Below are 12,348 nucleotides of genomic sequence, written 5' to 3'. Positions count from 1 at the left end.
TTGAGATAGCTTATATTCGAGCAGATTATTGACCTTCTACCGACATACAGCAACCTGGCAGGTCAAATTTTAGATGAAATGCCTCCTCAGTTAGGTAAGCTTTAATCAGTCAAAAAAACTAACTTGTTACATTCTTTCTGAAGACATTTAGTAACAAAACAATCTGGCCCATCCCCAATTTAATCGCGACTAAAAAATAGCAAAGCCTTGTATGCCTAAAACTTTTACTCAAGTGTACTTGTAAGGTCAATGACCCTGAGTGACCCAATGTCAATCCAAAGTGAAGAAAATTCTGTTTTGTTGCTTTGTTTTGCGCCCGGTCTGAACTTCTCCGATATCAGTGGATCCATTGATCCATTGTGGAGAGGAGTTGGCTCACTGAGATGGGGATTGCTTTGGTTACCAACAAAGATAGTCTTTAAAGAAAGCAATACCTGAGTTTGGGTTTTCTAACCTGAGCAATGCTTGCCTAACTTGAGCTTTAGATTTGAAAGGTTTGTGAGAATCAGTATTAGCTCCTGATGTTATTGAATGTCAGTGGAAACTTTGTGGAGATTACTTAGTTCATTTTCATGCAGAGTGCTTTTATTATACTTCGGTTATAGGAGAGTGGTACCTAGGTTGAGTTTTCAGACACGCAGAAATTCTTGTTTAACTTGAGATGAATATATGAAAGATAAGAGATAAAAAACATTTTATACTCCTATGGATGTGTAGGGTGAAGTGAGGGGTTATTGTCAGAAAATGTTGTCCATCTCAAGGAAGCATAGGTGATTATCTGCCCCTGTGAGGGCGTTTTATGGCAGCCCAATAAAAAAGAGCCGCCAGACTGCAAAAAACTTCCCAAAATGGCCCATTTACCACATAAAACTAAAAAAATGAAAACAAGTGTTGACAAACAAACATCAACAAAGTGTGACAGACTCAAAACTATACGATAGCTATGCATAAAACAACAACTGAGAGACTTCAAATCAATATTTTAATCACCTCACGATGAAACCGTCTTACTCTCAGGAGATTTTAGAGTGACGTTAACAGCGGCATCCTTCAATATGAAGTTCTCATAAAGCATCTGGTCATCCATAGATGAAACCCAAAAAGGTGTTTGATTAGATAAAAACAACTGATGTACAAAACCAGACATTCAAAGTTTCATATACTGTAAACGACAGCACTTTATTTTGATACTTTACATTTCCAGGGGTTTTTTTCATTTGATATCTCAAAGAATGGACCTGATTCTGTGATCCAAAACTCTGTACAAAAGACATAAAAATACTCTGATAATCTTAACTGTTACAACGACGCAAAGTATTTGATTGAAAATAGCATAGAATTATATAAATACTTAATCAACATAATATCAGAATAAGACATAATTTTATGCTCACTTGTCACCAATAAAACAGTTTTCATTTACAGTAGTATATGCTACAGTCAGTTTTTGAGATTTGAAATTTTTAAATTCTTTTCTGATCTGCTGGTGTGCACTCATTTTAATTCCAAATGACTTCATTTTTTCTCTCATTAATATGCATCAATATTTATCCACATTTTCCGCATAAACAACAAAAATAAAACTTGCTGGTGTTCCAATGGTTACTAAAAGTCACACTAATTCAAATGAATTTATGGCTCAGTCTTCAAGCTGCAACAACAGCCACACATACAACAACAAAATTTGTACGAATTTTAGGCAGCGTTGTCCGATGTCACGGATGCCGTACTTCGTAACAAACCTGAAATCGTGATCAACGCCATTGAGATTTTACCTTCAGTATTTTCATAAATATGAAAAGTTTAATTTTTTCCCACAGAATTCAGATAGGGAATAGTGTCCAATTTGAAATAATTATTGCTAAATTTTAGATAAGTTATTCCTCTCTAATCCCAAAGTTTGACCCCTGATTAGAAGTGTCCTTCAGTAATTTTGGCAAAACTTTAAAAACTTTCGGTTTCAAAGTGTGCATTACCTTAACCCTTTCACCGCTGTGGTTTGAATCAATCCCACTGTTGTCTAGTGTTTGGTTGGACCACTAGAGAGGGTTGGTTGGACCACTAGAGAGGGAAATGGGGGTGAAAGGCTTAAGTAGCCACGCCTCAAGTTTCAAACAAGACTTGTAGCAGAAATACACTGGAGTGTTACGATGGGAAAATTCAGTATTGCCTGGTTACACATTAGGACATAGCTTTGCTACACATGTGGATTTTTGTGATTCTAGGTGTTTGATTATGGCATAGACCCTACAGTCTGTGACAAAAGCTACAAGTTTTTCCTGGTAAACATGGGTGTTTTACCTCTACGACCATATGTGGACATATGCAAATTTATGTTTGCACATTAACTTTAGGACAAAAACTGTTCTCATACAGCTAGCAGCTACCACGAGTAATAACTGGCTGAAAACCAATGATATGATAAATTTTGACAAAGTTTTTTAAGCACTTTCCAAAATCTCACAATATTGGGATGTACACTGCGTTTCATATTTTTGAGAAAAATACTGCAGGATTTTTGATTCATGGTAATCAAAAATGATGAGTTCACGTTTTTTTTTCAGAATATTTGACAAAGTAGGTAATATGGACATATAAAATAAATTGTTACAAAATGATAATTAATTTTCTTTCTGAAAGGCAGTTTTCAGTGAACAGTATGTGGATGTTTTCATATTGCTATGTGTAGCTGGTTACTCAACTTGATAATTTATGCATTTCAATACAGTATTTACTATTAATAAGAGCACAAATATTTTTTACAATCACACGGAGTATGCAAATTAACCATTTCTGTCAAAAAATAATCCTTTTTTTGTTTTCAAAACTTTCTAGACTAAAAGTTCTGCGATGCCATGGGCAAACTGTGTCAGAAGATACTCAGGGATACCCTATTTTCATGACACTTTGCACAACACCAATAAAAATTTTTTAATTTGTAATAATGTTTTTGAATTCTATCAGAATACCAAAACATATCTTGTAGATTTTGAAATACCCAGTAATGAATGAGACAGTGATGTATTCACTTTTGAGACAGCCCAGCTTACGGCAGAATGATCTGCCTGACTTGATAAAGATGAGAGAAATACTAAGATATGTCATTGGGGGCGCTCTTGCAATACGACAACAAACTGCGTAGCTCATGATCCAGGCACCTCAATCAATGGACACAGCTGCTATTTTCTATTTCAGCCAAAAGATATTTACAAAAATCCTCAGGATCGATGAACAAAAAACTCTATTACCATGCAGATATTACCTTCACAAGATAGTTATTAAATTTTACAGGTTCTCTTCACATTCTTTGAGGGCGATTGCCATGAGTTTCTATCTATTCAGAACACAAAGGTGACTAACCCAAGGGGACAGAGGACATGGAAAAATGAGATAGTGCCGTGCTGGTTTCCGTGTGGTGTTGAATATTACCTGAAGGAGTATTACAGTAATTAGTAAATGGAGATAAAATGCACTTAATTGGCCTTTATCATTGGTTCATGGTCCTCTGGGAGACAGGATACAATTAAACCTGACTAACAGACAACACACTGCAAACTGTCTGTTAGAAAGTTTTGATTGTATCTTGTCTCCCACAGGATCAATGAACAAATGATAAAGGCTAATTAAGTGTATTTCATCTACTGTAACTAATTACTGTCCTCTCCTAGGGGGAAGTATACAAATAAAACTGACAAACAGACAACACAGTTATACATTACACATTGTCTGTCAGTCATGTAAGGTTGTATACTAGTGGTGGTTTTGTTTCTGCTTTATAGCTAGACCTTTTTGACAGCATTGTGTTACAACCTTGATTATGTACTGAACTACTGACTAAATGGACACTACAGCCAGCGCCATCCTTCAGCAAAATGTGTGACACAGTTCACTCGGAACATCGCTGCATCCTCAGCACTTTTATTAATCAAAAAATTCCATCTGCAGTTTTTAATTATCTCTTGCCCTCATTGAAAAAGATTGTTTAAACTTTCAACTGTTGATAAATGTGCTTGGCAAGCCAATCTCTTTGCTTGTGGTTGATGAAAATTTACTTTTTAATCAAAATCTAACCATTCTCTGTTTATTTTGGGTGCATTAGCTTTGAAAATTCCTCTCATTTTCTAAAACATCAACTATTTGATTTTTCAGACTGGTAACATAAGAGTGGCTAGTGGCAGCTGTGTTGAATTTCAAACATTGCCACAGTTCAACTTATTTGGCTCTGGTGACAAATGATTGGTTACTGGGACCCTAGCATATTTCTTCAGCTTGTATGGTACAATTTTGATTGACATTTTGTATATGTAGAAAAAAATCTAAATAATCTTATTGAACTGCTTCATGCTAATATTCTTCTGAACCTTCATCAAGCAATAATTCATGTTGGTAATTTTATGGGAAATGCAATACGTAGAGCAAACATTACCCAGTACAAATATTTTAGTTGTGCATGATTAATTTGTGAAAATGAAGCTTTTAATTCAACCTCTGCTATGTATGCATGAAATTGATCATAAAATGCCTTTTGAAAAGAACAACAAACCACTAAAATGGACACTCTGCTAATTCTTATCTTTTGTACGATAAAATTGCAGCTATTGATTCTTGCTTTTCAGATTTTCAATTGACATTTTCATTTAGAAAAATGTAGGCTTGGGATGGAAAATTGATCCTAGGTTGAGAAATTTGATCTAAGTACGTTTTCTCGTTTTGGAGAACAATTTCTGCATCTGCCCTTTGAGGGGTTAAATTTCATCAGGGCAAGGATGTCTGTTACCATGGTGATTATGGTACAGTATCGAAAGCAAGCCTGTGCTAAACTCAGTGAAATACACACACACGTGTGTCTGTGTGTCTGTGTGTTACACTATGATACACATGACATGTGTACATATATGTATGTGTATGTGTTCCACTATCATACATGTACATTATCTATACACGTACATGTGTGTGTGTGGGACTGCGTGTGCATATTACCGTATACAATCATACAGAAGAGTGCTACTTTTGTACAAAAAATATATGTAGAAATTTCCATTTAAATAATAACAATTATGATAGGAAAAAAACTGCATTGACATCAGTGAATATGATCTGAACAGAATCTACGCTGTTGCTAAACGACACTACCGGTAACAATATTGAGAAAGCTCTCTGGTCATGTTCTTGAAAACTCTGATTGTGCCTTGGAAACAGTTGGCAGAGTACGTACTTCTCAGAAAGCAGCTAACTGTCTCATATCAATAAAAAGTGAAATAAAAAATTGGGCTCCAATGGGAGCCAGGTTCCATGGGACTGTGTTTCTTCTAAAAACATTGAAAACATCACATCCACTGCAAATATGTCGGCCTACTTCTACTTTTTCTTGTCGTACGGTTTGTGTCGGACTTTCACTGAATCAGCCCCATAGTTTGTAAATTTATTTGGAGGTTTAGTCCTCGAAAGTTCCGTGGAATTGCTTCTCACATCCGGAAAGACAGTGAACTCATCATCATTTCCTTCCATGGATTTCAGTTTAGCTTCGATGGCTTTTATCTTCATGTCAGCGCTGCAGAGAGAGAAGATAAAATCAAATGAAGATGAGGCAATAATCTTTCATGTTTTCCACCAAGGGCTGTGAAAGGAATTCAACCTGTTCCGACAATGTCAACAATGATCATGATATTATATTCCTGACCATATGGACAATCTCTTTTTTCACTCCTATTCTCATGATAATTTTCAAATTGTGAACAGGTACATGTATGAGTCCGTGTTAAGACAATTCACATGAACGCATAACCTCAATGTTTAAATCATCTGTAATTATTTTGTTTGCAATTTTGCCTTCTGAGAGTAATTTTCACAAACTACTTTTAATCTGCAGGCTGAGTTCTTGTGAAACTGTGACTACTGCAAAATGATTTCTTACCTTTTCAAGCAATTATTTTAAAATACCTTTTTGCAAAGTTTACTTTCTCTCTTTAACTTTCACCCATAAATGGTGGATCTTTTCAGATCTTTTCAGATTCCAAGGATCTGCAATATTCCACTCATTTTTTAAAAAAAGAATAAAATTGAAAAGCACTACTACATGATTTTACTGATAAAAATGAACATTTGTAAAAATTCAGTCTGATACCTTTGAACTTTTTTTCTCTTGTCAACAACAAAAAATAACATTTATGAGTAGGTTCATCTAGAAAACAAAATCCTTACAGTCAACACAGCAAGCACAGCAAACACGTACATTAAGGTGTCTGAGGTCAAAGGGTATCACAGGAGGCCTCACACTGTCAAGGTCAAGGGTCAAGTTTCAAAGGTTGCAGCCACGGTGTCAAAGTTGACATTCCAACCTCAAATAAAATATGTCGTTAAAATGGAAAATCGATGAAGTAATCCACAGTACCTGTTACTTCACCTCTACTCCCTGAAAGAGCAGAAATCTAAGCTCTTGATCACCGAGGTGTAAAATTATGGGTTTCCAAATCATTTTGCAACATACTGATTCTTTTTCAGAATCTGTTAAATATTGTAGGGTGTCACCTGCCAGGAAGATCAAGCCATGCGTAACTATGGAAACAGTCATTTCAGTTTATATGGGTCCTTTGTGGTCATTAATCAGAGATACTTGGCATTTGTCAAATGGCACTGAGATGTCGTCATGGCAACAACACACTGTTGATCACCATATATTACACCGAGATGACCTCAATTATAAGGTCATGCAAAAAGTAAATTACATGTTGTGATTTATGCTAGGACATCACATCCTTCAGAAACCACTGCACAAACTTCTTTAAGTGTAACAGATGAATTCAATGTGCACTGAGACTGAAATAACTTCATACATGAACGACGTTCTTAGCAATGTTTGTCTGTTTTAGATGCAAAAATATAGGAATAAAAAATCATTTTTTCTCAGATTCAGTGCAACCATATTTTAAAGAATTTCCCTTTTCTTTCTGAAAAGCCCAATAGTAACAAAATATAAAAATGCATAAATTTGCTTATGAGATATACTGACAGCATCTTCCCATTGTCTTTTGTTTGAAGAAAGAAGCAAACAAAATGATGGCTTTGCCAAGAAATACTAGGAATGCTGAAAATGGTGCTGAGACCATACTTGCACATCTACAGATAAAAAGTTGAAATTTTAACATTTATAAAGAAACATTTTTAATGCTAGGTTTGGATTGATATTCATTTATTTTAAAATCTTGAATTCAGTTACTGGTTAAGGTGACCTTGGGGTCAAGTACTGCTCATAAATCCTGTAGAGCTATGTTTGGTGAGATAGCATCTAGCTATACGCGTCAGGCAGCTTTATTTGCAGACTGCCTAACAGATATAGTGTCAGGTACGGAAAGTATGCCACAAAATCATGGATCTCAATTGGAAACAATGGCACATTACAGTAGGAAAAATGCCATTTACATATTTGCCCACCCACTGATTTTTCTAATGATTGGTGTAATTGGTTGCAGAAAACTATTGGAACTGTATCTATTATTTACTATCAGAGGTAGATAGGAAAGAAATACTTACCTCATTCCCTTCTGTGCCTGGGCTACCTTGCTACTTCCAACCTGGCCACTCTGGCCACCTAAACATACCGGGAATTTTTGTTTGCCACCCCTGATGTTGTCGCTGGAATTCTAAATGAATAAAAAATGTTTCGATTTGTATTTTCTGAATGTTTCTGATCGAATAAAAAGAAAACCGTACCACAAATTAAAGATGCAAAATTTCAAGACACAAGCATTCCTCACTAGGTTTAGACACAATGACTGACCATTGCTTGAAAAAGTGTATGCATGCCTGGACCCAAGCAGACCTATTCAACTTTACACCGCAGTTTCATTGTATGACACATTTGGTAGTCCCTGGGACAACCATTTCCAGATATTAGTAGTCTTAAGGCAAAGATTGTTCTCCTGGGATCAGCACTACAGTTAATTTTGAGCCCTAGAAGGAGCTATTGTATATCACCTGTATGAATGGATCTTGGTAAAGTACTCACTTTAGAATGAGGCTGAGCCCAACAGACGGATAATTTTTTACTTAATGCTAATTTTCCATCTAAACTTCTCATTGCCTTCTCTGCTTCCTGCAACAAAAAAATCATTAATAAGAGACAATAATCATGAAAATATTCTTTTATATCCTTCAAGAGATATCACATTCAATTAGCATATACTAGTAAATCATTTCATTCATCCTTTACATTGTGTCTATTTAGTCAAATTACAAATTCTAGTTTGAAAACTGACAGAATAGACAGAATGCATTGAAATCACAGAAATGTCACGACTGAAAATAATTGACAGGCCTACTTTGACAGCACGGAAGATACATTTATGAATTATATAATTACATTTAAGAATTATCAAAATAAATAAATAAAAAAAAAAAAAAAAATATATATATATATATATATATATATATATATATATATATATATATATATATATATATATATATATATATATATATATATATACAGAAAAGATGTGTACAATACAGACAATATATACCTACCGGTATATATATATATATACATATATATATATATATATATATATATATATATATATATATATATATATATATATATATATATATATATATATATATATATATATATATATATATATATATATATTTATATATAATCCCATGGTATTTTTCTCTGTTTGACGTCATCGTATACGAGTGTTTTTCGCGGAGCCGTACAACTTCGAGCCGAAGGCGAGAAGTTGTGCGGCTCCGCGAAAAACACGAGTATACGATGACGTCAAACAGAGAAAAATACCATGGGATTATATATTTATCACATGAACAGTCTTCTTATTTTTCTTTTGACGTAGATGGATCAAAATTATCGTAACAAATTGCATGAATTTCGTCGCGATTTGTGTTTTACTTACGCGGATTACTTTCATTTAAAGAGTAAAGCGGCCCGTCACCCAGGAGATACTTTCATTCATAAATCCCATCAAGCAGAAATTTGCTACACTAAAGGGTATCTCCACCAATCAGACGTACGGATTCGGTCACGTGAACGTGTCAATCATTGTCTCGCGCTGTACGGATGCCAAGGCAAGTTGGCCATCGGCGGACATAGCTTTCACCGTGCTAGCGACGGATAATCATAGTATTCAGAGTTACTTAGAATATTTACAATTATATTTATGAAGTAAATGAGACGACACGATCGAAACAGTAATTCTCATTCTCAGAGATGCCGTGGCTTTCAAAATATCACACAAGTTTACGACCTTTGCGAGCGCGAAAGATTCCGTTCGATGACACACTCATTGCATGTCTGTGCCCACAACGTTGCCGTCACCGGTCTCTGCCGGTGTCAACTCGTCCGGCAACTCGTCAATACCGATCTCGGTCATCAATGTTTTCGTCTTACGAACTTTGATGTTTGCATTGACACATATCTCGTCCATGGATACATCCTAATTTTGTCGACGGAAACTCTGTTTTGAGTGTTGTCTGAGTCAACTTTCGAAGTACATGGGATTCCACAGCGCTGCACACAGCTCGATAGCTTATGTCTTCGCTACGGCATTATGCCGCGCTGCAAGTTTGATTCCGAGCGAGACTTTACGGAGTTTTTGTGTGATTAAGGAAATTGATCGTTGATTGTCGAATGACTTTAGGCTTGTGCCTCCTATGTCGCTTTCCCGAAGATTATACTATACTCATTTATTCAGTTTGAGGTGTAGGTTTCGGTTTTATCGCCAACCGGGATCGCCAGGTACGACGTCCACACGACTCGACTGGAGCCGACACGTTACTGAGCCATTAAAATAACGATCGTCGGTATCTCCATTCGATTCTCGGGAAAAGCTATTGTTTTAGCGACTTGAAATTTCGTTGGACAAATATGCCTTCTATGTTTCCATGTCTGGATTTATCGGGTCACCTTTTTGTAAAAATAACGTGCGAGCTAGCACGGCATCGATCACAACAAATCTGTTCGTGTCGCGACGCCTGCATGTATGAACGGTACCGTGAAAGAAAAAAGTTCCGGTTGATGACGTACAACAGGGGTAATTCGGATTTCTTATCCGTCCTGTTCTACGTCACACAGGTGGGAATTCGGGCCAGTTCATGTGATAAATATATATATATATATATATATATATATATATATATATATATATATATATATATATATATATATATATATATATATATATATATATATATATACAGAAAAGATGTGTACAATACAGACAATATATACCTATAAATAGATATTGATGGCATAGATATTCAATATCTGTCATGCAGTAACTGCCTCCAGAATTCATTTTAAACTCTGACTTACTTCTTTTGTAGTGTAATTTACAAAGCAATAGCCTCTAGGTTTTCCCTGATTGGGTCCTGATTTGTGAAATAGGAAATCCAGCTCCTTGATATCGCCGTAGCGTTTCAAAATCTGCAGAAGTTGATATCTGTGAAATACAAAAATACAAATATACAAAATCACATTTACATATAGAGAATGTTGTTCTAGGTTAATGCATAAAATGACAGATACATCCAATGCATAGTTTTGATGTCATGAATTTTTTTTTATTGAAATAAATTTATTCTTTGAGACAGTAAACTATGAAGACTGATGTTGAAAAGACGTTTCTTCTAAGGAATTGCCTAAATGGAAAGAACTTGCAACACCTGAGAAAAGAATATTGTTTTTGAATATTGTTGACAATAAAAGACCAGAGCTGTATCTTTTGATGATTTTTCACTATTTCTATTTTTAAAGTCAATGCCAGTTTTGCATTCTACTCTTCAAAGCATATTGAGAGTTTCAGTATTCAGCTTGTCAACTCAGCCTCTACATGTGTAGACTGCATTGTGTTATTATTGCTGACAAGTGAATTCCGGTCCGGACTTAGAATTAAAATGAAAGTTACAAATTGATGCATTTTTACATGTATAGACGCTGTGCTGGCAAGTGAAATAGTTGGTTTTTCAACATGCTTTGGGGTGTCAAAAAAGAACTTGCAACTGATACACAAAATAAATATGGTGAAAAAAATCGTCACAAGATTCAGCTAACTGGCCCATCAATACTTTGATATGACAGAACCCATGGCCTGTGAGTGCAAGCGCGCCGTACTAGAGGTATTTGCACGAGTGCTGCGGTGTATTCAGCGGCAGTCCTTTCACGAGCGAAGCGAGGCGAAGCGAGTGAAAGGACAGCCGAATTAACCGCAGCACTCGTGCAAATACCGCTAGTACGGCGCGCTTGCACTCACAGGCCATGGGGTTCTGTTATTATTACATATGTTCTATCTTTTATTTGCATCATTTATCGAGAGAATCGACGATAGTCGTGCGTACTACTTGTCTGTCAAAGCACAGTCGTTCGGAGAGCAATTCAGCGCTGGGACTATTCGCCCCATAGACGAGTATACAGAAGCAAGAAATACCCCAAGTCAGGAAACAGAATGGCTATAAAAACCGCGCCATGTAACATTCCGTGTCCGATTTCACTGTGAAAATTAGCAAGTTCATCTATCATGCAACCGTCGATCGTTCCCTATCATTCTAAAAGTTCATACCTGATACTTTATCTGATTCAAAAACGCTTGTTTCGTGTGATTTTCGGCCGAATTCGACGGACACCTCGCCAAAACCTGGGAAGCAACATTCCGGTCACCTCTAGGGTACCTCCACTTTACTGACGTTGGCGCCGCCTACCCATGAGGGATGACTGGAATGTTGCTCACGCTTATGTTTTGGCCAGGTGTCTCTCGAACTCGGCCGAAAATCACAGGAAATGAGCATTTTGTAAGCAGATGAAGTATCAGGTATGAATTTTCGTGTGATTTTCGGCCAAGTTCAGAAGACACGTCGCCAAAACATAAGGCATGAACAACCTTCCAGTCACCCCTCATGGGTACGCGGCGCTAACGTCAGTAAAGTGGAGGTGCCCAACGTCCACTGTAAGGTGACCGGAATGTTGCTCACGCTTATGTTTTAGCGGCCGAAAATCACACGAAACGAGCGTTTGTGAAGCAAATCAAGTACCAGGTATGAATTTTGAGAATGATAGGGAACGGTCGACGGTTACATGATAGATGAACTTGCTACTTTTCACGGTAAAATCGAACGTCGAAGATGACATGGTGGCACAATCCCTATACGAAATAGCCATTTCATTTCCTGACTTGGGGTATTTCTCGCTTCTGTATACTCGTCTATGGGGCGAATAGTCCCAGCGCTGAATAGCTCTCCAAACGACTGTGGTCAAAGCTTCAGGGCGACCTTTTGGAGTTATATAACATTGACATCACTGTAATGAGGCATCGAATCAGATTTCACTTTTCATTGGTC

The 12,348-nt window shown here is 36.5% G+C and overlaps 1 protein-coding gene across 1 annotated transcript in view; it reads right to left on the bottom strand.

Moving 5' to 3' along the window:
• Window positions 1-1,146: 1,146 nt before the first annotated feature.
• Window positions 1,147-12,348, bottom strand: part of LOC139119393 (probable RNA-binding protein 18) — a 62,332-nt gene continuing 51,130 nt past the window's right edge. Inside the window, exons 2-5 of the mRNA XM_070683188.1 lie at window positions 10,331-10,457; window positions 8,006-8,092; window positions 7,531-7,640; window positions 1,147-5,551 (exon numbers count right to left, since the gene is read on the bottom strand). Coding sequence (XP_070539289.1) covers window positions 5,359-5,551; window positions 7,531-7,640; window positions 8,006-8,092; window positions 10,331-10,457 — 517 coding nt within the window. The 3' untranslated portion in view covers window positions 1,147-5,358. The remainder of the gene's footprint in view (window positions 5,552-7,530; window positions 7,641-8,005; window positions 8,093-10,330; window positions 10,458-12,348) is intronic.

This window comes from Ptychodera flava, chromosome 19, assembly GCF_041260155.1.
Source record: "Ptychodera flava strain L36383 chromosome 19, AS_Pfla_20210202, whole genome shotgun sequence".
Classification (NCBI taxonomy): domain Eukaryota; kingdom Metazoa; phylum Hemichordata; class Enteropneusta; family Ptychoderidae; genus Ptychodera; species Ptychodera flava.
This window is presented reverse-complemented; position numbering and strand designations above follow the sequence as displayed.